At 48.9% G+C, this 27,826-nt stretch overlaps 1 protein-coding gene and 1 long non-coding RNA gene across 2 annotated transcripts in view; both read right to left on the reverse strand.

The window, feature by feature from the left end:
- LOC110126431 (uncharacterized) overlaps nt 1-12,951 on the reverse strand; it is a 40,595-nt gene extending 27,644 nt beyond the window's left edge. The window contains exon 1 of the long non-coding RNA XR_002310418.2: nt 12,762-12,951. This is a non-coding gene — a long non-coding RNA (uncharacterized lncRNA). The remainder of the gene's footprint in view (nt 1-12,761) is intronic.
- A 1,881-nt stretch (nt 12,952-14,832) lies between these two features.
- GRM2 (glutamate metabotropic receptor 2) lies at nt 14,833-25,793 on the reverse strand. The gene is made up of 6 exons (XM_020876061.2): nt 25,676-25,793; nt 23,362-23,944; nt 20,064-20,901; nt 17,501-18,576; nt 15,641-15,821; nt 14,833-15,418 (listed from the first exon to the last, which is right to left on the reverse strand). Exons 2-6 carry the CDS (start codon nt 23,809-23,811, stop codon nt 15,345-15,347), a joined length of 2,619 nt encoding a protein of 872 aa, XP_020731720.2. The 5' UTR covers nt 23,812-23,944; nt 25,676-25,793; the 3' UTR covers nt 14,833-15,344.
- Between the last annotated feature and the right edge of the window lie 2,033 nt (nt 25,794-27,826).

Below are 27,826 nucleotides of genomic sequence, written 5' to 3' on the forward strand. Positions count from 1 at the left end.
CAGAACAGAAACAGACTCACAGACATAGAGAACAGACTTGTGGTTGCCAAGGGGAAAGGGGGTGGGGGAAGGAAAGACTGGGAGTGGTGGATTAGCAGATGTAAACTATTATATATAGGATGGATAAACAACAAGGTCCTACTGTATACCACTGGGAATCATACTCAATATCCTGTGATAAACCATCATGGAAAAGAACATGAATGTCTATATCTGTCTAACTGAGTCACTTTGCTGTACAGCAGAGATTGGTATGACATTGTAAATCTACTATACGTCAATTAAAAAAAAAGAAAGCAGTGTGGTGCTGGCATAAGGACAGACACAGTACTGGGATACCTACATATCCATATGCAAAAAAAGAAGTTGGATTTCTACCAGCGTACATAAAAATTAAAATGGATCAATGCCCTAAATATAAAAGGTAAACCCATAAGATTCTTTTTTTGATATCTTTTTATTGACGTGAAATTCACATAACATTAACCATTTCAAAATGTACAATTCAGTGCCATTTAGTACAATACAGTCCCAACATTTTGCAACCACCACCTCTATCAAGTAGCAAGAGCATTTTTGAGAGGGCACATGTGGGGAAAAGAAGGTTTACATGGATGCTGGGCAGTCATTGGGTGAAATGCAATGTGTTTGCCCACCGCCTCTTGCTTTGAACAACCCTGCCCCTTCTCCATGGGGTGCTGGCTGGATCTGTCAGTCCCCAAACCACCTCCTACATCCACTTAAAGGGGAGGGCATGTGATCCACGCTATCCCACAGGCAGTAGAACCTGTAAAACCATAAAATTCGTATAAGAATACAATGGGATAAATCTTTATGAGCTTGAATTTGGCAAATGGATTCTTAGATATGACACCAAAAGCATGAGTAACAAAAGAAAAAAGATAAATTCATTCATTAAAATTAAAAAACAAACAAACTTATGTGCACCAAAGGACATTGTTAAGAAAGATAAAGACTGGAACTTCCCTGGTGGTCCAGTGATTAAGACTTTCACTGCAGGGGGTGTGGGTTTGATCCACGGTCAGGGTCAGGGAACTAAGATCCCCCACGCTGCATGCATGGAGGTGGGGGGGGGGGAGGGAGCCAGGAGGGGGGTAGAAAGAAAAGAAAGAAAAAAGACAACCTACAAAATAGGAGAAAATACTTGCAAATCATATATCTGATAAGGGTCTAGTATTCAAAATATATAAAGGACTCTTATAACTCAACAACAAATATGCAAACAAGCCAATTTTAAAATGGGCAAAGGACTTGAATAGACATTTCTCTAAAGAAGTTATGCAAATGACTAACAAACACATGAAAGATGTCCTGTAAGAATTGAGAATAGGTACTCAATTAAATATTTGTACATGACTGTTTATAGCAGCACTATGTGCAATAAATAAAAGGTGGAAACTACTCACAGCAGCACTGTTCACAATAGCCAAGTCATGGAAACCTGAATCTCCACTGACAGATGAATGGATACAGTGGATGTTCATCAGTGGATGAATGGATAAGCAAAATGTAGTGTATACATACAATGAAATATCATTCAACCAAGAAAATGAAGTACTAATAAAACACAGATGAACACAAAACACATTATGCTAAGTCAAAGAAGCCAGACATACAAAGTCACACATTGCATGATTCCATTTTTATGGAACATTCAGGATAACTAAATCAATAGAGATAGAAAGTAGACTGACAGATGGTTTTGTGAGGGGCTGGAGAAAGGAGAAATGGGGAGTAACTTTAATAACACAAAGTTTTTTTGGAGGTGATGAAAATGTTTTGGAACTAGATAGAGGTATTGGTTGTTCAACACTGTGAGTTTACCAAATGTCACTGTATTGTTCACTTTAAAATTACTTTATGTTATGTTAATTTTACCTCAGTCAGTTCAGTTGCTCAGTCGTGTCTGACTCTTTGCAACCCCATTAATTGCAGCACGCCAGGCCTCCCTGTCTTATCAACTCCTGGAGTCTACCCAAACTTATGTCCATTGAGTCGGTGATGTCATCCAACCATCTCATCCTCTGTTGGCCCCTTCTCCTCCTGCCCTCAATCTTTCCCAGCATCAGGATCTTTTCACCTCACTAAAAAAAAAAATTTTACCTCGCTGAAAAAAAAATAGTATGGATAAAAAAATAGGGAAAAATTTCACAAACTTCAAGCAAGCATAGAATTTCTGAACAGGACATAAAAAGCACTAAGCATTAAAAAAACTGATAAACTGTACTTCAGCCAAATTTAAGCCTTTTCTCATTAATAGAACAAGATGATTAAAAGCAAAGCTACAGAGTAGGGAAAGAATTCACAATACATTTATCTGATAAAGGACTCATCCTGAATATGTATCCTGATTCAAACATATCAATATTAAAAGATAACCCAATAAAAATGGGCAGAAGGCCTGAAAAAATACTTCAAAAAGATCTATGAATCGTCAAAAAGTACATGAGATATTTATTATAATTAATAACCAGAGAAATACAAATTAAAACCACAGTAAGATACCACCACACACACATGCATGAGTGTGTGAGTTAAAGGACTGACAGGGGATAAAGAGATGGAGTATCTGGAGTCCTCATATATAGCTGCAAAATGATACAATTACTTGAGAAAAAAAATTGGAATTTTTAATAAAGATTTTAAACAAACAAACACTGACCCCATGACTCAACCTTTTAGGCATTTACTAGAGAAGTGAAAACTTACATCCACAAAAAGTCTTGCCCAGAAGTGTTCAGTGTGTGTGTATACATACATATACATATATCTTTAAAAACTGGACACAATCCAAAATATACATCAACAGGAGAATGGATAACCAAATTATGGTGTATTTGTACAATGGAATACTATTCGGCAGTAAAAAGGAACAAAGACCTGATTCTCACAACATGAATAACATGATGGTAAGCAGAATGAGAAAAAAAAATCAGACACAAGAACATATATGGTATGGTTCCGTCTTACAAAGTTCCGTTACAGGCAAAAACTCATCTATAATGATCGAAATCAGAACAGTTGTCTCTAGGAGGAAGTGGGAATGGGCTGGAAAAGGGGCCTCAGGGAACTTTCACGAGTAATGGGAAATCTAGATTTGAGTGATGTTTACATGGGTGTACACATTTGTCAAAATTCACAGACTTGTACCCTTAAAAATCTATGCATTTTAAATATGTAAAATACTTCTCAATATTTGTTTTAAAATCACACAGGCATCAGACTTTTCTACAGCAACATTCAAAGCTAGAAGACAGTAAAGAAATGTCTACCAAGTTCTGAAGGAAGGACTGTGGACCATGAGGAAGGTGGTCAAAAGGTACAAACTTCCAGTTATAAAATAAATAAGTACTAGGGATATAACTGGAGAAGGCAATGGCACCCCACTCCAGTATTCTTGCCTGGAAAATCCCATGGGCAGAGAGGAGCCTGATGGGCTGCAGTGCATGGGGTGACGAAGAGTCAGATATGACTGAGCAACTTCACTTTCACGCATTGGAGAAGGAAATGGCAGCCCACTCCAGTGTTCTTGCCTGGACAATCCCAGGGATGGCAGAGCCTGGTAGGCTGCCGTCTATGGGGTCACAAAGAGTCGGACACGACTGAAGCGACTTAGCAGCAGCATCAGCAGGGATATAACCTGGAGGAAGAAATGGCAAGCCACCCCAGTATTCTTGTCTGGGAAATCCCATGGACAGAATAGCCTGGTGGGCTGTGTCCATGGGATCACAAAAGAGTCGGACATAACTTAGTAACTAAACAACAACAATGAAGAGGGATATAACATGATGACTATAGTTGACAGTGCTGTGTGATACACATGGAAGTTGTGAAGAGAGTAGATTCTAAGAGTTCTCATTACAAGGAAAAGTTTTTTTTTCTTAAATTTTTCTTTTTATTGTATCTATATGAGATGATTCTCCATGCAAGAATACTGGAGTGGGTTGCCATTTCCTTCTCCAGGGGAACTTCCCAACCCAGGGATCAAACCTGGTGCTCCTGCATTGGCAGTCAAGTTCTTTACTGCTAGCACCATCTAGGAAGCTATGAGATGATGGATGTTAAATAAACTTACTACAATAATTATTTCACAATATATGTAAATGAAGCCTTTATGATGTACACCGTAAACTTACATAGTGATGTGTGTCAATTATATCTCAGTAAAACTGGAGAAAAAAGATAAAAATAAATTTTCTTTTAATTTAGAGGAGCTTGTTGGTTCACAAATTGGCCCTGTACATGGAAGGCAAAGAGAGACAGAAGAAAGAGGGAGATCACTCCAGATTAGTAGGTGGCATATTTAATAAGCAAGGGAACTTACTTTCAAGGTTCACTTTGGGCAGCTGCAGACAAGTAGATCTCTGCACACACTGACCAGAATCTTAAAAGTTTATGTAGAGGCCTTAATGGGATTTGGTCATGTACCATACAGATGTTCTCAACAACACATTACTCTGTCAAGGCTGCATCCTTGAAACAGCTCCCACTATGGGAATGGCAGGCAGACATACATTCCAAAGACAAGGAAGGGATAAGGAGCCTCTGATTTCCTGAGTCCAACTCAAGGATCAACCAGCATTATGCTCTCTGGATGACCTCCTCCAACAGAGCCTAAGGAGACTCAACAACTAAATATAATGTAGTGTCCTGGATGAGGTCCTAGAACAGAAAAAGGACATTAGGTAAAAACTAGGAAATATGACTTCAAAATATTTAAATCAGTCAACCTTTTATTCAAGCAAAAAAGCCAAGAGGCAAACATCCTAAGGTATGTTCACTTTGTAAAAAGATTTGAGATTTACTTCTATGAATTGTGTGCATTTTTCAATAAAAATTTATTTTATGTCTATATAATGGGTATATTAATAAAATCTACTTAATATAGGTATTGGATAAAATGAAATAACCTATGCACAATATGTATAATAACATATATATAAGAGATTCTTGAACACAATAAATAATAAATGCTGTTTATTGTTTATATTAAAAGGACAAGAACACTCCTGGTTTACATTTTTTTTTTTAATATTTATTTGGTTGTGCTGGGCCTTAGTTGTGGCATATGGGAGCTAGTTCCCTGACCAGGATCGAACCCAGGGCCCCTGCACTGGGAGCTCAGAGTCTTAGCCACCGGACCACCAGGGAAGTCCCCCTGGTTTACATTTTTAAAATTCTGGAAGGAGAGGGAGGAAGAGAATGGGAGTAAATATGAAAAAATACTAGGCAGAAATTGATAATTCTAAAAGGTAGCTAATGGGTCCACTGAGGTATTCTACTTTTTACATATAATTTTTCATAATAAAAAGGGGGATATAATCATTGGAAGCAAGGGAGTCTTTTTACTAAGAAGAATTTCTATTAAAATTTGGCAAAGTAAACTAATAAAACCTAAGATCTGAAATCTTTCCTGGGTAGTATGGTCAACATGGTGAGTAGGAAGACCCTGAGCTCATGGGTATACCGAAATCACAACTCTATAAAGAAACTATTGATAAGAAAAGTCAGAAGACTAGCAGAAAAGATCTACAACTAAAGATATAAAGAAGGAACCACAAGGAGTAGGAAAGGGAGAGATGTGGTAGAGTCAAGACCCATATCCCCAGATGGGAGAGCCACAAACAGAAGAACAATTATAATTTCTGAGGTTCTGTCCAAGGAGTGAGTGATCTAAGCCCTGCATTGAGCTTCCCAGCCCAGGAGTCTACTGCATTTATATACAGTTAGAACAAACTATCAGCAAAATAAATTAATAAAATAATTCCATTTACAATCACATCAAAAGAAATATAATACCTAGGAATAAATCTAAGGAGGTGAAAGATCTGTATTCAGAAAACTTTATGAGGCTGATGAAATAAACTGAAAATGACATAAGCTGAGAGAAAGATGTATCATGTTCATGGATTAGAAGAATTAACACTGTTAAAATGACCATACTATCCAAAGCAATCTACAAATTCAGTGCAATCTCTATTAGTACACCAATAGCATTCTTCACAGATCTAGAATAAATAATTCTAAAAATTTTAATAAAATACAAAAGCCCCCAAATAACCAAAACAATCTTGATAAAGAACAACAGAACTGAAGGTATCACACTCCCTGATTTCAAACTATATTATGAAGCTACAGTCATCAAAACAATATGTACTGGTATAAAAACAAGACACACAGATCAATGGAACAGAACAGAGAGTCCACAAATGAATCCACACGTATATGGGTTCAGTATATTAATGATTATATGGGGAATTAAGCTCTGACAAAGGAGGCAAGAATACACAATGGGAAAAAGACAGCCTCTTCAATAAATAGTGTTGGTAAAACTGGACAGCTGCATGCAAAAGAATCAAACCAGACTACTTTCTTACATCATGTACAAAAATAAATTCAAAATGCATTTAAAAACCAAGTATAATATGGTATGTCAACTATACTTCAATAAAAAATAAAAATAAATGGATTAAAAAATAAAATGAAAAGCTTAAATTTAAGACCTAAAACCATAAAACTTCTAGAAGAAAACATAAGCTGTAAGTTTTTTGACATTGGCCTTGATAATAATTTTTTTGGATGTGTCTCCTCAGGCAAGGGAAACAAAAGCAAAAATAAACCAAAAGGACTATATCAAACTAAAAAGCTTTTGCACAGTAAAGGAAACTATTAACAAAATGAAAAGGCCACTTACTGAATTGCAGAAGATATAACTGCAAATGATCTATCTGATAAGGGGTTAATATCCAAAATATACAAAAACTCAAACAACTCAAGATAGAAAGAATACACCCAACTCTCACATCCATACATGACTCCTGGAAAAACCATAGCTTTGACAAAATGGACCTTTGTTGGCAAAGTAATATCTCTGATTTTTAATATGCTCTCTAGGTTGGTCATAGCTTTTCTTCCAAGGAGCAAGCATCTTTTAATTTCATGGCTGCAGTCACCATCTGCAGTGATTTTGGAGCCCCCCAAAATAAAGTCTGTCACCATTTCCATTGTTTCTCCATCTATTTGCCATGAAGTGATGGGACCAGATGCCATGATCTTAGTTTTCTGAATGTTGAGCTTTAGGCCAACTTTTTCACTCTCCTCTTTCACTTTCATCAAGAGGCTCTTTAATTCTTCACTTTCTGTCATAAGGGTGGTGTCATCTGCATATCTGAGGTTACTGATATTTCTCCTGACAATCTTGACTCCAGCTTGTGCTTCATCCAGCCCAGCATTTTGCATGATGTACTCTGCATATAAGTTAAATAAGCAGGGTGACAATATTCAGCCTTGATCTACTCCTTTCCCATTTTCTTCATTACCTCCACCATAGTTTGGTCTCAGGTCAAACAACAGGGAGGGAACACAGACCCACACATCAACAGAAAACTGGATTAAACACTTACTGAGCATGGCCCCGCCAATCAGAACAAGACCCAGTTTCCCCCACAGTCAGTCTGTCCCATCAGGAAGTTTCCATAAGCCTCTTATCCTTATCCATCAGAGGGCAGACAGAATGAAAACCACAATCACAGAAAACTAATCAAACTGATCACATGGACCACAGCCTTGTCTAACTCAATGAACTATGAGTCATGCTGTATAGGGCCACCCAAGACGGATAGGTCATGGTGGACAGTTCGGACAAAATGTGGTCCACTGGAGAAAGCAATGGCAAACCACTTCAGTATTCTTGCCTTGAGAACCCCACGAACAGTATGAAAAGGCAAAAAGATATGACACTGAAAGATGAACTCCCCAGGTCAGTAGGTGCCCAACATGCTACTGGAAAAGAGTGGAGAAATAACTCCAGAAAGAATTAAGAGACAGACCCAAAGCAAAAACAATGCTCAGTTGTTGATGTGGCTGGTGATGGAAGTAAAGTCCAATGCTGTAAAGAACAATATTGCATAGGAACCTGGAATGTCAGGTCCATGAATCAAGGAAAATTGGAAGTGGTCAAACAGGAGATGGCAAGGGTGAAATTAACATTTTAGGAATTAGTGAACTAAAATGGACTCGAATGGGCAAATTTAACTTAGATGACCATTATATCTACTACTGTGGGTAAGAATCCCTTAGAAGAAATGGAGTAGCCCTTATAGTCAACAAAAGAATCCAAAATGCAGTACGTGGGTGCAATTAAAAAATGACAGAATGATCTCAGTTTGTTTCCAAGGAAAACCATTCAATATCACAGTAATCCAAGTCTATGTCCTAATCAGGAATGCTGAAGAAGCTGAAGTTGAACAGTTCTATGAAGACCTACAAGACCTTCTAGAACTAACACCCAAAAAAGATGTCCTTTTCATCATAGGGGACTGGAATGCAAAAGTAGGAAGTCAAGAGACACCTGGAGTAACAGGCAAATTTGGCCTTGGAGTACAAAATGAAGCTGGGCAGAGGCTAACAGAGTTTTGCCAAGAGAACGCACTGGTCATAGCAAACACCCTCTTCCAACAGCACAAGAGAAGACTCTACACATGGACATCACCAGATGGTCAATACCGAAATCAGATGGATTATATTCTTTGCAGCCAAAGATGGAGAAGCTCTATACAGTCAGCAAAAACAAGACCTGGAGCTGACTGTGGCTCAGATCACGAACTCCTTATTGCCAAATTCAGACTTAAATTGAAGAAAGTAGGGAAAACCACTAGATCATTCAGGTATGACCTAAATCAAATCCCTTATGATTATACAGTGCAAGTGACAAATAAACTCCAGGGATTAGACCTGATAGACAAGAGTGCCTGAAGAACTATGGACGGAGGTTTGTGACATTGTACAGGAGGCAGTGATTAAGACCATCCCCCCAAAAAAAGAAATGCATAAAGGCAAAATAGTTGTCTCAGGAGGCCTTACAAATAGCTGAGAAAAGAAGAGAAGTGAAAGGCAAAGGAGAAAAAGAAAGATATACCCATTTGAATGCAGAGTTCCAAAGAATAGCAAGGAGAGATAAGAAAGCCTTCCTCAGCAATCAAGGCAAAGAAATAGAGGAAAACAATAGAATGTGAAAGACTAGAGATCTCTTCAAGAAAATTAGAGATATCAAGGGAACATTTCATGCAAAGAGGGGCTCAATAAAGGACAGAAATAGTATGGACCCAACAGAATCAGAAGATATTAAGAAGAGGTGGCAAGAATACACAGAAGAACTATACAAAAAAGATCTTCACGACCCAGATAACCATGATGGTGTGATCACCTACCTATAGCCAGACATCTTGGAATGCGAAGTCAAGTGGACCAGTTGAGCTATTCCAAATCCTCAAAGATAATGCTGTGAAAGTGCTGCACTCAATACGCCAACAAATTTGGAAAACTCAGCAGTGGCCACAGGACTGGAAAAGGTCAGTTTTCATTCCAATCCCAAAGAAGGGCAATTCCAAAGTGTTCAAACTACTGCACAATTGCCCTCATCTCACACACTAGTAAAGTAATGCTCAAAATTCTCCAACTGAGGCTTCAACAGTATGTGAACGTGAACTTGCAGATGTTCAAGCTGGATTTAGAAAAGGCAGAGGAGGTTTGACAGACAAATTGCCAACCTCTGTTGGATCATCGAGAAAGCAAGAGAGTTCTAAAAAATATCTACTTATTTTATCAAAGAAAGCCTTTGACTGTGTGGATCACAACAAACTGTGGAAAATCTTAGAGGTGGGAATACCAGACCACCTAACCTGCCTCCTGAGAAATCTATATGCAGGTCAAGAAGCAACAGTTAGAACTGGACATGGAACAACAGACTGGTTCAAAATTTGGAATGACTATTAGATGACTAAGTAAGTTTGTTCGGTTGTTGTTTAGTCGCTAAATCATGTTTGATTCTTTTGCAACCCCATGAACTGTAGCCCTCCAAGATCCTCTGTCCATAGGATTCTCCAGGCAAGTATACCGGACTGGGTTTCCATTTCCTTTCCAGGGAATCTTCCCAACCCAGGGATCAGACCCTGAACTGTGTCTCCTGAATTGGCAGGCAGATTCTTTACTACTGAGCCACCAAACAGAATTTAAACATGATGAAACTGATGAAATCTGACAGGGAAAAACTACTAATCAATGATGTAATTTCACTTTAATACAGTATAAAATTACTAATTAATGAGAAATGTTCTCAATTTCTCAACAAGGAATTAATCAATCAATATAGTCTAAAATGAGACTATGGTTAATAAAAAAAAACATAATGCTGCAAGACTGCCACAGTGAGTTTCAGATTTTGTGAATCAAACTCACAAGACACAAGAGGCTATCCCAGCATCAAATTTGTTTCACTTGGAGAAATGATCCAGGACAGGGAGCTCAGTGTCCCAGGGTTCATGAGATCCAGACAGAATCTCTCATACCACCATCCCTGAGGGATGGGAACCAACATGAGTACAGACACAAGCACAGAAAAGCTACAGTGTCTGGGCTCCCTTCTCTGAAATACCTCAACAGCCCCATAGCACCTGTGTCCATCTGCCTTGCACCCATCTTTGCATTGGCAATGCACCAATGACAGGTTAGACAATCAGCAACCCTTGGACCAGATGCAGTGTGCCTCAGAAAGGTCATCCTCCTCTTGTTCATGTTGCAAGAAGGTTGACCACAGGTCAAACTGTCCTTCAATTCCCTGAGACTAAAGGAATATTCACCTCTAAATGTCACTGTCTCTTTTCTTAAACATACAGAGATCTTTCAGGGGAAAAATATCTTTAGAGGTGAAGAAATGTATGTGAAGTTCAGAGTTTATTCAGTTTCACTTCACTTTCTTCGATTAGAATCAAGTAAAATTAAATCTTAACTAAAAAAATAATAATAAACATATGGCACAATCCCATTTTTATGAAAGTATTTCTATCTCCATTCTATCTGTAAAAATGCACAGAAATATGTTTAGGATGCTGTAAAAGAAATGTCAATGATGGTTATATTTGAGTGATGAAACGAGGCAATATTTTTATTTTGTAGTTTTCTGCTTAAATTGTTTATGAGAATTTTTTTCAGAGAAAGAATAAAGCGATTTTTCTTTAAAACAAAAACCAAAACAAACAAAAAAACCCTGACATCTTGGCAAGAGTCCTCAGTTTTAAAGCGTCCATGTTTATTTTCTTTCTCTTGCTCCTCCCGCCTTCCCCAACCCCAAGTTGCCTCTATTTCACGCCTCCCTCTCTTACCACTCCCTTTAACACCCCACCCCCTTTTCTCCTTCCCCTGCTTTCCCCAGTTCTAGCCCCTCTTCCCTAGACTGAGAAAATGCCATTGCTGGCCCACAAGGGTGGGAATGGTAGGCTCCTTCCCTTTTTCTGCAGGTGGCTGGGGTGGGCACATTTTTTTTTTTTTTTCCAGACCCTCAGCGTCCCTTCCTTTCCCCGCTACTTCTCACGAACCCCGCCGCCGGGAGCGGAAGTGAAAGCAGTCACAGTGAAGGCGGAGGAATGGAGAGAGAGCTCTGACCAGAAAGGAGCTCTGCGGCAAACTTCCTGACACAATTTGGCCAGTGGAAGAGCTTGAATCTTCTTCCAGGCTCTGTGTCAATCCCTCAGCTCTACTTTTGGTCCCCGACACCTCTGTTATCAATACATCACTAACTTCTTGGGTTGCCATATTCCCTCAAGGATCTGCCTCGGCGGAGGGTTCACTGCCCCCCTACTCTGGGCCATGAGGAGCAGCGAGCAGAGTGGCTTGAACCACCCTCACCCAAGCCCCCTTTTGACAGAGAACCAGGTCCACCCAGACAGGCTGACGGCTACCAACAGTCTACCACAAGAAATTTCCCTCCAGGACTTTCCTGGTAGTCCAGTGGTTAAGAATCTCCCTGCCAATTTAGGGGACACGGATTCCACCCCCGGTCCGGGAAAATCCTACATGCCGCGGAGCAACTAAACCCGCGAGTCTAGAGCCTGTTGTTCGCAACAAGAAGCCACCGCACTGAGAATCCTGCCCTCAAAGCACAGTAGCCTCTGCTCGCCTCTGGCGCGACTAGAGAAACCCGCGCAGCAACAAAAACCAACCACAGCCAATAATAATAATAAATAATTAAAAAAAAAAAAAAGAATCCACCTGCCAATGCAAGAGACAGGTGTTCGATTCCTGATCTGGGAAGATTCCACATAGCGTCGTGCAACGAAGCCCGGGAGCCGCAACTACTGAAGCCCGCGCGCCCTAAAGCCTGTGCTTCCCAACAAGAGAAGCTACCGCCATCAGCCCAGTACCCCTTCGTGCACTGCGACGAAGAGTAGCCCCCGCTACCCGCAATTAGAAAGAGCCAGCGCAACAACCAAGACCCAGTGTGGTCAAAAATACTTAAAAATTTAAAATTCCCTCCATTAAACACAAACACACCTCCCTCCAGCTGGTGACTGGGTCATGAGGCGCACTAGAGAAAAACAGGAAAATTTCAAGGCACACAGTTAAGAGTGTAACACCTCCCCTTCCCCACAGCTTCGCTGACGGACTTATTTAAAGCTGCCCTTAAGCTTCAACTAGTCTCTCTTCATCCCAAGCTTACTCTTCCTTTCACGCCTCACTCCGCTGGAAATAGGGGGAAAGAGCTCTGTCAGATACTTTTCAACCTCGCCGGTCGCTCCTACACTTCTCACTGTTGCAAGGTACGTCAGAAAAAAAGCTGCCAGCCATTCTCACAGGCTACCTGTGAGACCTCAACCATAGGAGCTTTCCCTCAGGATTTGCCTTATTCACCATTTAATTAGCCGCCAGGACGTTCAACTGTGTGGAAATACAAAATTCAGCCTTACTTAAACGGACTGTGAGAGACTTCGCGCTGTGGCCTTGCCGCGGTCCCTTCAAGAGCCGTCTGGCTCCACAAGCCGTCTGGGTGTCGGGAGCCGGGAGGTTCCGCGCCGTGTCGTCCTGGACACAAACGTTCGCTGCGCGGCCTCTCGCACCGTCGCGTCTTCTCGCACAGTCGCGCTCGGTCGCGGAATTCAGCCCGCCCCCTCTGCGGTCTGCCACAGCGGCCCGCAGCCTGCCCCGCCCCTACCCAGCCTCGCCCTATGGCGACGCGGCGGGGGCGGGACTGGGTCTCTCTCTCTCTCTCTCTCTCTCTCTCTCTCGGGCCACGCCCCCGGGATCCAGGCCCCCGCGGTAACCCTCATTTGCTGCCGCTCCGGTCTCTCCAGGGTTGCCCGATTGGAAGGGTCCTCTAAGGGACGCCGGGGCCTCGGTCCTCCTAAGAGCAAACACGGTGCCTCCACCTCGCCCCGCCATGTCCCCTCCCTGAGCGGAGTCCTGGTGTTGGCTGGTCTAAGGGAGGAGGGCTGAGGTGAGATTCTCCGATTACCACAGCTGTCGTGGCGTGGGGATGCGAAGCGAGGGAACGGAGGAGGGGCCGGGGAAGGAAAGGGATGTGGCCCACAGACTTGAGCACCGACTTTAGGAATTCTTCACTCGCCTCCTGCCATTCTTCCCCACCCCCAACCGCTGGGCCCTTCTCTCTGGAAGGGTAGCAGGGATAGAAGGAGATTCTTCACTGACTACCCGTTGTACCTTTTTAGCTGTGAACCATGTTTGTTATTGTTTAGTCGCTAAGTCATGTCCGACTCTTTGCGACCCCATGGACTGTAACCCATCAGACTCCTCTGTCCATGGGATTCTCCAGGCAAGGATATTGGAGTGAGTTACCATTCCCTCTTCCAGGGATCTTCCCGACCCAGAGATCAAACTTGAGTCTTCTACTCCTCCTTTATTGCTGACAGATTCTTTACCGCTGAGCCACTGGGGAAGCCCGAAAATACAGGACGCCCAGTTAAATTTGAATGTCAGATAAACAATAAAAATGTTTAGTATAAGTATACCCCAAATATGGGATATACTCACACCAAAAAAAAAAAAAAAGCTTTCATTGTTTACTTAACATTCAAACTTGACTGGGCATTCTGTATTTTATTTGACATCCCTACACCCCAAATATTGGCTCGAGAGGGAAAGCCACTCCTACAATTTTCTTTTTTCAGTTTTCTGTTTTCATTTCTTAAATTGTTAGCCGAAAGTTAAATTGTTAGCCCACAGCCTCACTAGTCTATAGATGCAAATGAATTCACTTAAAAATAACAAATGTCCTTGGCCTGCCCGTCTCCCAGTGCAGGACTTTGTCCCTCTGAGATACCGCACTCTGGGGCTTCCCCCAAAGAGGTTCCTCGGCTCCTGTGGTGCCCACAGTCCCCTAGGCCACAGGAGGGCAGCGGTTACTTGCCTGCACAGGGCGGCTGAGCCTGTGCCTCAGCGCCCTCTGCTGGTAAATTCCAGACTGCAATCTCGGGGGCTGCCCAAGGACCCTGGGCTCCACCATTCAACAGCTGAGCGAGTTCCTTCAGGGAGAGAGAAAGGCCTCTTCTTCCTCCTCTCATTGGACTAACAGCAGATGGCCTCTCCAACTCCCCTCTCTGCCCCACCTCCTCCTTCCTCACGATACTAAGCCTCCTCTTGCCTCCTCTTGGCTACCTCCACCTCAGATGTCCAGCCTGGCTCTGCGCTGACCAAAGGCTCCTCAAATGCTAGGCATGAGCAAGGGTCACAGTCAGCTGCCTCTCCTGCTGCATCACTCGCACTGCCCAGGTTCTGCCCTAGACAGCCAGATAAGCTTGTATCCATTTAAACCTCCCATCCTCACCCCAGTGGTGCCTTGGCCAGTCTGTAGCAGCTCCTTTCAAGGAAGGATGACTTATTCATTTTCTGTCTCTCCATCAGGTGGGACTTGGTCCTCCTAGCACAGGCACAGGGCAGAGTGAACAAATTCTAGCAAAATGAAGACTGAGAGGCTGGGGCGGGGATGAAAGGACCTCCCTGGATCAGAGGCAAAGTGTGATTTTCTTTTTTTTTTTTTTTTAATAAAGACACTTCATTTACAGATAATACAAAATAAACCACAGGACAAACTACTGTGCAGGAGGAGGGACAGTCCCCATTTTAACCCCCCTCCCCATCCCAAAATAAGTTATATAAAAAATGTAAAAGGCCCTAGAAGGAGGGGGATGGGTAGGGCTGGAAGCACCTTTACTGATTGGGGATTGGGGCCTGCAGTCCTCAGCCACTCTATTCCAGGGCAGAGTGGACCCTGGCTTGCTCCCTTCCAAGTCCTGGGCCTGGCAAGGAGGGGACACAGCTACAAGGGCAGTTGGTGGTCATTATTGAGGCTTCCAGGCCAGGGATCCCAGCTTCTGACTCTAAAGGGTTGGAGTAAGTAGGGTGGTGAGTGGCATTGGGGGTGGGCACAGGGTTGGCATTATTGCAGTGCTCCAGTCATCTTCCTCCTGGCCCTGGACATGGGTCTGCACCGGGTTCCAGGGAGCAGCCATGTCAGGGAAGGAGTGTAGGGATCCTCAAAGCGACGATGTTGTTGAGTCCACCACCTCGCGGCCATTGCAAACAGTGGGGACAAACTGGGAGCCAGACCCTAGGAAAAGGAAACTGGAGGTTGGGGCTAGTCTTGAGGTCCCTTCAGTCAGTGGGCATCAGGGAGGCAGGACTGCAGAGAGTAGCTCACCACCCCCCCTACCCCACTCCTGTTCAGCCTCATCTAGGGGCACTCCACCCCCAGCCAAAGAGTCTCAGCAACCCAGGAAGCGGCCCCCATGCTGAGAGTTGGGGCGGGGGCTTATCATAGATGGACGCTGACCTTGGCCGAGGCTGGAGCTGGCTCTGGCAGCTGCGCTGCCGAAGCGGCTGGTGGGCGTGCGGTGGCTGACCACGTTCTTTTGCGGCTGAAACAGGATGATGTGCAGCTTGGGTGCAAACAGACAGCCGAGCACCACAGAGCCACTGAGACTTACTGACACGCACATGGTGGTGGTCTGCACCTGCAGTGGGAGAGGTCAAGGATGAGTCTGTCCCAAGGCCTGGCCCTGGCCCTGGGAACCCTGCCCAGGTGGTGGGGTCCCAGCGGTGGGGACCGTAAGCATCCAGCCCTGGGCCTTGGTCCATTTGTCAAGTCCCAGAGAATTTTTAGGAAGGTTGGGCACAGTCCCAGCATCAGCCTCAGTGCACTGTCTTCCAGGAAAACCAAAGTTCTAGCTGTGGGGTTAGGGTGAACATGCAAGGTGCATGTATGCATGGGAGTGTGTGTGCAGACATGTACCTGTGGGGGAGGTGCAGGCATGGAGTGCTGGCATGTAGTCGCATGTGTATCTGTATGCAGGTGTGTGTATAGGGGATGGTGAGAGTAGGCAGTTGTGTGTGAAAGTGTAGGATGCATGTGTACGGATATGTGTAAGTGGGTAGATGTGGATGCATGCCAGGTGTGCAGGTATGTGCACATGTGTGTGAATATAGGGATACCTGTGTGTGCATGCATGTTTGGGGTCGGTGTGTGTACCTCCCGGCTGAGTCCTTAGCCACTTATGACTGGCATGCAAGTGCAAATGATACGCAAATACAGGTTGAGTCAGAGCAGATTCCCTCCCCAGCTCATCCTCCACTGCCCAAGCAGGTGGCCCAGCAGGAGCACGAGCAGCCAAGCCCAGCTGGCCCTGGCCCTGGCCCTGCCCACCATACCTCTGATCTGAGGGAGGGGGCCTTTGCAGGGGCTGTTGCCTCGGTATTCCTGCTCCTTTAATTGTTAAGATTGTCAGCTCAGACCCTGCTCTATACTCCCATGCTGAGTGACCTAAGGGAAGGGATTGAACCTCCCTGAGTCTCCATTTCTTCATCTGTAAAATGGGGAGAGTTATGGAATTTACTACAGAGTCATGAGGACCACTGAAGACTATCCTCGTATTGTTCAGAGCACCCCTCACCTGTCACCTCCTTGGAAAAGCCTTCCCTGAGCGCCCCATCTGAAGCAGCCATTGTCCCTTGAAGCTGAGCAGACCCATGGAGCATTCAGTGCCAGTTGGAATTTTGCTTGGAAGTCACCAACTGGGGTACAGTTTTCACATGCTTTGACCTTCCCAAGCTCTACATCCCAGATCACCTCCCGCTCCTTGCTTCACCTTTCCTGAATTCCCTGGTTTCATCTCTCAACCCCAGAGTCACACAGCTCCAGGGGTGCCCCGTCACACTGCCCAGCTCTGAGGGGCATCAGAGCATCACACTCTTTGGGGCTTCTGGCTCCACAGCCCCGCCCTGCCATTCCCATTCCTGCCTCCTTCTCACCTCTGCCTACCTTTCCATCATGTACACCCCCCACCACAACTCAAGGCAGAGGGAAGTGGGGAGGGCAGTGCAGACCCTCTACTCCAATCAGTTTCCATATTGACTGTCCTCCCCACCTCTACCCTACCTATTCCAACCTGACTGCACTGCAGAGTTCAGTTCCAGGACTCCTTCTAGGCCCCACTCAGCCTTCCCACCTTGCCCCGGGGTCCAGTCCCAACTGGGCCACCATAAGCTGTGAGCTCCTGGGTGAGCATTTAACCTGTTGGAGCCTCAGAGTTATCAGAAGACTCAATGAGGGAGGTACCAGGAAACAGAAGGTCCCGTGTCCTGCTCTGCCCCCCCCCCCCCCCCACCTCAGCCTGCCCTGGAGCAGGTTGCTCACCCGGTAGTCACTGGAGGTGACATAGAAGATGGGCAGGAAGGCCAGCCAGATAATGCAGGTGGTGTACATAGTAAAGCCGATGAACTTGGCCTCATTGAAGTTTTCGGGGCACTTGCGGGTCTTGAAGGCATAGAGTGTGCAGAGGGCAATGAGGAGCACATTGTAGGCCAGTGAGCCCAGCATGCTTGCATCGCGGTGGTTGCAGCGCAATGTCACTACCTCCCGCCGCTCAGGGGCTGTCTCCTTGCCTGTGCCCGGGGCCTCCACCACCAGCCAGGTGACCACGATGAGCAGCTGGCCTGAGATAAGGGCCAGGCAGATGGCCACCTGTGAGGCAGGGCTGATGAAGCGCGGCCGCTGGGCTCCCTCCCGGGCCCCACCGAAGATGCGCGCAATGCGGTTGGTCTTGGTGAGCAGGGCTGAGTAGCAGACGGAGAAGGCAGTGCCCAAACCGAGGCGCCGTAAGGTGCACACCGCTGTGGAAGGCTTGGCAATGAAGATGAAGGTCATGCAGTAGCAGAGGAAGACGCCGCCCAGCAGGATGTAGCAGAGCTCTCGGCCCGAGGCCTTGACCACAGGGGTGGCGTTGTGCCTCACAAAGACACCCAGGACAAACAGGGTAGCCAGGGCGCCTAGGCAGGCGATGGTGACAGGTCCCACGGCCCAGGCATCGCCCCAGCGGATGTATTCCTGGGGCAGCTCGAAGCAGCCAGTGAGACTGGCGTTGGGCCAGTAGCCCAGGCCACAGTCGGCGCAGGTGAACTCATCCAGCCGGTACTCGTAGGGCTGGCAGGGAATGCAGAGCCAGCAGCAGACCTCCCCCGGCTGCACGCTCTTCACCTCATTCTGGAGGCAGGGTTCACTGCAGCGAGAGGCAGGCAGGGGACCGGCTGAGGGTGAGGCCCACGGGATGAGGCTGGTGTCCAGGGTTAGGCCTTCTGCCCAATAGCCCACCTTCTGGTAGCGATAGCGCCCACCACCTGCACGCAGGTAGGTGAAGATGTTGTAGCGACCAATACCGTCCCCAAAGCGGTCGAAGCGGACCTCACTGTGGGTGTCAGCTGGGCGGAAGGGGGCTGAGGTCGGGGAGGGAAGGAAGAGAGGGTTGGATTGGGTCATCCTGATGTGACCTCAGCCCTAACATGGAACCCAAACCCCAGAGCTGAAGTCCCTTGTCCTTCTGATCCTCGCCCCAGCACTAAAGCCTGCCTAACCTCAGCCATTTTTCCAAATGAGAGGCCTAAATAAATAACAGACCCCAACCCCAAGCCCCTAAACAGAACCCCAGCCTTAAAGTTCAGGCATCTCCACAAACCTAATGCTCACACCAACCCAACCATGACTCCCAAAACCCAGTCTTAGACCTTCCAACCCAGACCCCAACTGTATCCCAAAACACACCACAGCCCTTTCTCCAAACTTAACATGGAGACCCCCCAAAACTAAACTTGACCTTAGGTCTAGTCCTGGTCCTACTTAATCCCATCAGTGATATCTTCAGCCCCCCACCAGTCCTAACACTGATTGCAGTATAAGTGAATCCCAACCTCAGTGGTCACCTGGAGGATTCCTTCTAGGTGTGCTTGGCAGGCAGCTCGCTAATCACTCCACTCCCCACCCCCATCCCCCTGTGATCCTCACATCACCCAACCAGGCTGAGAAGGCAGGGACCCCATCATCCCAGGTCCCAGTAACAAATGGTGTTCAAGTTAGCAGATGATATGCTTAAGACCCCAAGGTGAATGGTGCCGCCTGGAGTCAAATGCAGGTCCCTCACAGCCTCTCCTCTTTCTACCCAGTCCTCGAAGTCCTCAAAATCCAACTTGAGCCCTACTATAAATTCCACTTAGCCTAGAGGGCTAAATTTAGCCTTGTTCTAATGTCAACCCAATCAGACCCAAATGCAACAGCAACCCCCAGCCTGACTCTCCCATAACTCTGAATGTCAATCTTATAGGAATTGCTACTCTTCTTGATCCTGATCCAGAGCTTCAAGCTCTGGCACCCTCTCTCACTGTTCCTGCAGTCATTCTTTCTGAAGCACAGCGATGACTCTGTGGCATTTATTTTTCTTGAAGCTGGAACTTCTATTAAGATAACTTTTGGTTTGAAGAGACCATGGCCACCTTGAGTGGAAAAGCAAGATTAGGAATAGAAATTTTCCTGAAAAATAGAGGGTCATCCTGATGCACATTTATTCTCACTGTCTCTGATACCCTGCTGCCTTACAATGGGCTTGAGGTCTCCCGATCTCTACTCCCTGCATGATAAGAGGCAGGAGATAGAAGGCAAGGCACAAGCAGGAAGCAGAGACCCTCACAGTGCAGAGCCAGGCCAGATGTCTACTCTCTGGAAGGATGTCAGGAAGTGGCACCTCAGACCTGGCTCCTGTTGGAGTCTTCCCTGCCTGGCTGGCCTTGTCCCAACTCTGACACCAGCCCTTTGGGTAAATCCCTGACTTGCGGTGGGTTGTATTTTCCTAGCCATGTGCTAGAACCTGAGGGCCTGCTCCCTCTCACCCTCCGAGAGACAGCAGCCTGGTGGACCTGGCCGGCACCATTACCGTCAAACTTGACATTGAGCACGAAGTCTTTGTAGAGGCGGCGCCCGTTGACGGGCCGCATTGCATCACAGAGGCGGGTGGTGTTGGGGCAGAGGGCGCGATGCATGTTGTGCAGGGCATGGGCCATGGCATACACCGCATTGACCACAAACATGATCTTGGACTCTTGCTCAAAGGGCATGGCCCGCAAGGAGTGAGCTGCACAGTCTTGCTGTCGGAAGCTGCAGTGGAACCTCTGCTCCCAGAACTCACGGAACCAGGGGTTCCGGCTGTTGTTCCACGGGTCCAGGCTCTGGAAGTAGGAGGCAAAGTCGCTGATGGGGTAGGAAGCCAGCTCTATGGTGATGGCGCCTTCAGCAGCACCCTCGCTGCCTGCCACCACACTCTCCAGGGCCCCCCAGCCATCGCTAGCCACCCAGGTGAAGCTGGCATTGAGGCGCTGGGTGGCAGCGAGGAGCTCACGGGCATCCTCGGAGCGGGTGAACAGGACAGCCACGCGGGCACTGGGTTTCTGCAGCAGGGCTCGCACCACGCCCTCGAAGGCTGCGCGGCTCATGGCGCGGCCCACCTTCTCCGAGGTGGCCACGCAGATGTTGCGGGCGCGGGCCTCTAGTTCAAAGGCTTCGATGCCTGTCTCACCATAGTCACCCTCGGATGCCACAGTGGATACATAGGTCCAGTTGAAGAAGCGGAGAATCTCAGCCATGGCTTTGGCTTGGAAGAAGTCGGGAGGCACTGTGCGGGCAAAGTAGTCATAGCGGGACTTATCACTCAGCTTGGCACTGGTAGAGGCATAGCTGATCTGAGGGATCTGAAATAGCCGCAGGAGGTTGGCCACCTGCAGTGGGGCGGGCATGGAGGGGGGTGGTGGAGAGGGCAGAGATAGAGACCAAGTCAAATGCTGGAGACAGCTGTGCCCCTCAACCCAGATATCAGACTTTGGGATCAAGTGCCCATGTGGTCATCTATGATGTCTCCCTCTCTCCAAAGACCTACATCGTCTTGATGTGTCTTCTCCCTGGGGACAGCAAGTTTTTTGTCCCTTCCTAAGAGCTCAGAAAGACCTAGGGCCAAGGCATCAGGGTCCTGAGCCACACTCAAACGCCTCCCCTGTCTCCCTTCAGATGATCAGCTGTAGCAATAGGAGAGAGCTAAGGAAAAACCTAAGTCCTGGGTGGAGATAGGTTGGCCACTGGCTGCACAGGGAAGAGGCACTGCATGGCCTCTGGGATGCTCAGGGGTCTTAAGCTCTCTACCCCAGAGTCAATGCTGATGGGATGATGGAAAGAGAAGGAAAAGGCTCCCTGAAGAAGGAAGACTAAGATTTGAGGGCTCCATAGCCCTGAGAGCCCAAGAGTGGGTCTCTATTGGATGCCTGAGTCTGAAATTAACAAGGCTTCCTGCCTACCTGGCAGCCAGTCTCTCAGCCTCAGATCCCTGGGATGTGCCCCTAAGAGTGGGGTCCAGCCAAGAACTTTTTGGCATGGTGGGTGAGAGCAGGGTGTGGCCCAGGTTCCACAAGAGGGAGTCAGGTCCTCTATTTGCTTCTGGGACATAAATGTTTACTCGGACAGTCTCAGTTCCTTCCCTGTACTGTCTGACTCTGCATCCCTGGGCAAGTTAGCAAACCTCCCTGAACCTCAGTTTCTCATTCCTGCCTTCCAAGTTTGCTGAGCAGATTAAGAATAATGATGTACATGAGGCCACAGTGCCTGGAAGATGATAGGGATTTCAGCACGAGAGAAGGGGCAGGAATGTGGATGAACCATTCCAGACAGGTGCAGCCACAGGATAAAGGACTGAGCCTGTTTTGACCCAGACAAGGAAAAAGCAGATGGACGCTGAGCTGTGGGCCCTGCTGTGGGAGGCAGGCAGCTTGGGGTGAGGCAGAGGTATCTAAACTCCTGGAGGTAAATACAAGGGGCCCTTAAAAGAATTGTGCAGAGGGTGTGCTGGGAAAGCACCCCAGAGGCCCCTGAAGACATCAGCAGTGGGAGGCTGCCTCCCCATCCCTGTCCCCAGCCCAGGCTACAGATGGAGGTGCTGGTGCAGCCACGCCTGTCCAAGCTACCACTGGCCACGTCCAGTAGCAGGCCTAGCAGAACCGGTAATTCATTCCCTGCAATAGGGGCATGAGCGGGCCTCCCTCCCCACCCCAGGCCAGAAGCTGCCTCCACGGTTCAGACTCCTGCTTCCTCTCTCCTAAATAAGCATTCTGGGTCAGGGGGCCCAGCCTGGTTTCTGATGGCAATGCCCTCCGCTGGCCTCCTCGAGGCAGCTGAGGCCCCCAGACGAGACCCTCCTTGCAACTCCCAACACCAAGCTCAGCTCTGGCCTCACCTTCCAGCAGCCTAGGCTGGCACCAGACAGGTAAGGGTACAGGCAAGAGGTGGAACCCAGTCAAGGACAAGGAGGATCCCCCTGGGCCCTTTCAGCCAGGCATGCCAAAGGCCATCAGTTGTGCCCTCTGCCGACCCCCTGTGGGAAGAACAGGAGGGAGGGCCTTGGTCCCTCTCCCCCGCCCCCCACCTGGTCATCCTGCACTTGCTGAAGATTCTGGGGTACCCTCCTCCTCACCTCCACAAACATCCTGCTTCTCTTCCTTTTGGGGCCCCCTCCCCTGTTTCTCTTCTCTGGGTTGCTCTTGGCTTCTGTCTCCCCCTTTCCAATACACGGAGAGATGATCTGACAGTCCCTGAGGTCCTTGGCTGAGAGCCAGGTTCATGTCTCCACTTTGTGAGCACCTGGACTTGTGGCCTGCCTCTCTCCAAGCCTCAGTTTCCTCATCTATAAAGTGGCTTAATAACAGCAGCAGCTAATATTGATTACACCCTTATGATCTGCCAGCCCCCTTGATCCACGCTTTGCATGTGTTACCTCATTAAGTTACCACCACACCCCTAAGAGTGGTAAGCATCATGAGTCCCATTTTATAAGGATGAAACTGAGGTACAGAAGAGAAATAATGCCCAGAGTCACACAGTGAGTGGGAAAACCAGGATTCAAAACTAGAGTTCTGACACAAAAGGCCTGTCTATTAAGCTTCTTAGGGCTGTTTAATATCAGATGTGTGTGTGTGTGTCTTGGAAGTGGGATGTTTTCCTTGCATAATCTCTAAAACTTGACCCCCATTTTCCCACCGGGGCACTCTCTTAGACTTCTGTAAAAAGCTACTCAAAGGAAGCCTTTAGTCCTTTTCCAGTGCATAGTAACCCAGAGTCCCTGCTCAGCTGGAATTCCAGGTACCCACCCTCTCTGGCTTCCCTGCCCAGCCTCCATTTCCACAGCCCCCGTGTACCTGGATGGAGACGTCGCTGTAGGAGCCGCCGATGACACCAGTGATGGCAGTGGGAGCATCGCCATGAGTGGCATAAGAGCCGTCAGGGCAAACGTGGCGTGAGCCGTCGGCGCCCCGGCTGAGTGACGCCCGCACAAAGTCAAGTGCCTGCTCCAGAGCATGTGTGTCCTTGGAGCAACTGTCAAGTATGTGCGCACCCAGGCGCACTCCTGGGAGCAGGCTTGGGTCACGGTTGATACGATCCAGAGCAAAAAGCATGGCCTCCAGACGCTGGATACCGCGATGTTCATTGACAGGACCACACTCTTCTGCTGGGCCACCCTTCTGATGTACCGGAAACAGCCCACCCAGAACCAGGTCCCCCTCCAGGGTCAGCACCTTCTTGGCTGGGCCTTCAGCCATGGCGCCCCACAGCAGCAGCAGAGCCAGGAGCCCAAGCAGTGATCCCATGGCCCCAGAGGGGATGGATGGGTCTGGCAGACCTGGGCCTCCAGGGAAGGAGGGCAGAAGCAGCAAAAGCAAAGAGAGGTGGAAATAGACCAGGAAAGGACAGACAGGAAGGGGATGAGGAGGGACCCAGCTCCTGCAGAGAGAGAGAGAGAGACAGACAAACAGGTAGGGAGAAGTGGAACCTGAGAGTGGCTAGCCCTTCTGACTCTGCTTCCCCCAAACTTCTTTCCCAGGGACTGAGGAGCCAGGGAGAGCCGGTACCCTTAACTAGGATGAGAAGCTCCTGGGATACCCCTTGGCCTGTCCCTCAGCCCTGTCTGAATCTGGGGTTGAAGACAGGCTCTGTGCTCATCCCAAATTTAGCAAAGGTGGAGGAACTACACAGGGTAGAGGCCCAAACAGAAAACAGAAGACCCAGAAGAATGTCCAACACCCTGCACAAACCTCCCAGGGCCCCAAAGTCAACATCTTTGCAGCAGAAGGTCACAGTTACAAACTTGGGGGTCCAGTCCCCATCCTTGGGTTTCCAGAGAGGAGCCATTGAGGGCTGAGAACCCACGAGGGAAGGGGAAGGAAGAAGCTCTAAATGGTAGTCTCGAACTCCAGGGAAGCTCAAATGAGTACCCAAGGTTCCCAGCCTCGCCTCCTGACTGAGGAAGGAAATAGAGACTCTAGGTCTTGAAAGTTAGACAGCGAGGTAGAGAGGCTGGCCCCAGGGAGGGACACTGAAGTGGCCACAGGTCCTAAGGTCAACAGGGAAAGTAGATGTGAGTGTGTGTGTATGTCAGGGGTGGCGGGCAGCCCATCTGGTCAAAATCTCAGAAGAGGGTTCAGGGTGAGACTTTTGGACTCCTTGCTTCTAAGTCACTTCAGTCGTGTCCGACTCTGTGCAACCCCATAGACGGCAGCCCACCAGGCTCCCCCGTCCCTGGGATTCTCCAGGCAAGAACACTGGCGTGGGTTGCCACTGCCATTTGAGACTTTTTGCCTTCGTTTTCTCTGCAATTCACAACCAAGCAGAGAAAGTCACCACCTCCAATCTCCCCGTCCTTGGCCTCAGGGCCCTGCTCACCCTGGCCCTCAGAGACTCCTGCCTCCCTCTTCCATTCTGCACCCCATCATTTGTGCCCCAGCTGCCCGCCCAGACACCCATGCCACACAGGCTCTCACAATCGCATGGGCTCAGGAAGGCTAGGCGAGGGAAACTGAGCCTGAAGCAGGGCAGTACTAGTTCAAGGACCCCATGTCCTGGCCACAGAGACAGGGGCTCTTCGCTTGGCCTCCTCAGCACCCCAGGGTTAATTTCCTGCTGGGGCCAGGCCAGGGGAACTGCGATCCTGTGCATCCCCAGAAAGAAGCAGCTCAAGCAGGCAAACAGGGAAGAGAGGTAAGCATGAAGACCAACACAGACGGGGGCACAGACCCAGTGGGAGCTGAGTCCAAACGAGTCAACCACAATCCTCCCACAGGGGTGGCTGGGACCAACGGTCCAACAGGGACAGAACCTTGAAGGGGAGGGAGAACCTTGGAAGCAGGGCAGCCTGAAATCCTGGGCCATAAAATTTGGGGAGATGGAGCCTGAAAGGCTGAGACAGACAGAGGCACAGACGGAAAGACTGACCAAAGGACGGAGGGATAGGAGGAACGAGGGAGCGAGATGCAGGGCGTGCGATCTTTGGGGAAGAAAGGCGGGACGCCTGGGGCTGCCTTCCCGCTTCCCGGAGCTTCTGACTAGCGCTGTCTGGATGCCCTGGCCAGTCCCTGCCCCGGGCGCCCCGGAACTCGAGGGCTCGAGGGACCCTAGGACTCGGGGTCAGGATCGATACGGTCGGTGGCGGCTGCAGCAGCACCCAGCTTACCCTACCTTGCGCGCCCCGCTCTGGCGTGGAGAAAAACCGAGCGGAGCGAGCCGGGGGCACGGGGTTCCAGCTCCCGCTGACTCGCTCGCTCGCTGGCTCGGCAGCTCTGCGCTCTGCCCGCCCGCTCGGCCGGCCGATTTCAATCGTGGCCCGCCCCGCCCCCGGCCCCGGCCCGCCCCCAACCCCGCCTCCGTCCCTCCCCACTCCCGATCTCCCGCGCGCAACACGGCCTCCACCTCCCTCCAGACGCCTGCAACACTCCCCTGCTCTTCAGAAGCACCGACCCGACGCTGTCCGCCGCGTGGTGCTGAATCCTCGGGCTCTCCTGCCCTCTGCTAGAGCAGGTGCCTCGGGTCCCCTCCGCCCCAAGTCAGACTGAGTCCCAGAAGGCCAGCGAGCGTGAGGCACGCGGCTGGGAAGGTCACTGCACCCAGTGGGGTGCGCACAGTGCTGTGGGTTTCCATCTGTGGGAGCGGGAAGGCTGGCTCTAGGGTTGTGGGGTGCCCCTGGGGGATAGGTAATGGGGCACGTGGAGCCAGGGGGAGGGCTTAGCCTGTTGCCTCCCTGTCCTCACGTCCCTTCTCCCTACCCACTCCCATACTGCATTCCGGTCCACATGCCAGGGCTGGGGTGGGGGCATGTCTTCAGCCCCGACTAAGAGCTGGGACCTGAGTCACTAGAAGGAAGAGATGGAGCAAGAAGGGGTCGGGGGAGGGGGGAAAGTGTCAGAGGAAGCTAGAACCTTCCTTCCTTCCTGCAGATGACCTTTAAAGCTACTATACTCCCCACACTCCCCCCAACCCTGACCTCCCCGACCCCTCCACGAATCTCAACTCTCATGTGTAAAGGGTATTAATGGCAAAGAGATACCAGGCTTTGGGGGGGGGTGGGGATTGCAGGCCCAGGGACTTAGGGTCAACCCTGAGGGACAGGCTGGAGCCAGCAGGGGGATCTGGGAGGGGAGGGGGCTGGGAAAGAGGCTCCTGAAACGTGGCTGTGTAGGAGAGGGCAGAAGCAGAAGCTGGAGCCCACACAGAGGGAGGACAGCTCTGAGAAGATGTTCTTGACTCTTGTTCCCTCCTGCAGCAGAGTGAGAAAGGATCCCCTGAGTAGGGTCTGGGGGGTAATCAGCATTGCCAGACTATACTGAAGGATTTGGGAAGGGGTGGGTGCTGCACCGAGATGTAGCCCCAGAGCCACTCTGCACACACACTAACCAGCATGTGCAAGCAGCACGGGGTCTCTCTACACGTGTTCCCCAGGTGCTGCCCTTTCCTCCACGGGTGTCAGGAGAGGCAAGGCCAGCTCGAACGCAGGCCTGTGAGCACACACCACACCCAGGTGCCTCTGGTACACACAGCTACATGTGGGATTGGGGGATTCTCACCGAGGAAGGACAGGCTTTTTCCCTGGACACAGAAGCCCAATGCCCCACTGCTCTGGAAAGTGCACAGCTGTGCGACAGACCAACACATCAAACCCAAACAAACACAAACTCCATCGCTAATGGGAGGCGAGGTGGCAGCAGGATAAGGGTGCAGAGCTGTCAGACAAGGCCTCGGAGATAGACATGCTGTCTTCACTTCCCGCTGCTCTCACCCTCTCCGGCTGTCTCAGCGCAGCTGCTCCCTGGGGTCGGTCAGTGATGGGCCGGGTCCCTGGAGCAGAGGGGTTGACAACAGCGGGATGCAGAGGTGAGGGGATGGCACAGAAACCCCAGCCCACCCACCAAGGCAGCCACACCAAAGACATCAGGCCTTAAACACAGCACAAGCCCGGGTGGCCCAGTGTGTAGCCTGCAGCCAGTGAGCCGCACGGTCCTGCTGCAGCACATGGACATGCAGTTACACACCCAGCCTTACGTGAAGAGCTGTACATGTGCACACGGCTGCACACACAGCGTTACACGCAAACACACAACTGTACACACAGACACAGCTCTACATGTGGACACACAGCTGCAGAGACCTACTAGTTTTATATATGGACAGAGAAACACACAGCTTTCCACTTGGACACACCCCCATACACATACACACATAGCTGTATACGGACAAGCCCCCAGAGTGACGGTTGCAGACAGCCAGGTTCTCTCCCCTGTAATACAACTACAGTCGGACGCTGAGCACAGCAGCATGTGCAGTCACACCGCCATC

The sequence above is a fragment of the Odocoileus virginianus genome, chromosome 26 (assembly GCF_023699985.2).
Source record: "Odocoileus virginianus isolate 20LAN1187 ecotype Illinois chromosome 26, Ovbor_1.2, whole genome shotgun sequence".
Lineage (NCBI taxonomy): Eukaryota > Metazoa > Chordata > Mammalia > Artiodactyla > Cervidae > Odocoileus > Odocoileus virginianus.

What these genes read in the sequence shown, in the direction of transcription:
- GRM2 (XM_020876061.2), bottom strand. Translation starts at nt 23,811, where the DNA reads ATGGGATCACTGCTTGGGCTCCTGGCTCTGCTGCTGCTGTGGGGCGCC. An exon ending in GCTCAATGTCAAGTTTGACG is followed by an intron (nt 18,577 to 20,063) that starts GTAATGGTGCCG and finishes CCCCGACCTCAG; the next exon opens with CCCCCTTCCGCCCAGCTGAC. An exon ending in CAGCTCCAGCCTCGGCCAAG is followed by an intron (nt 15,419 to 15,640) that starts GTCAGCGTCCAT and finishes TCCTTTTCCTAG; the next exon opens with GGTCTGGCTCCCAGTTTGTC.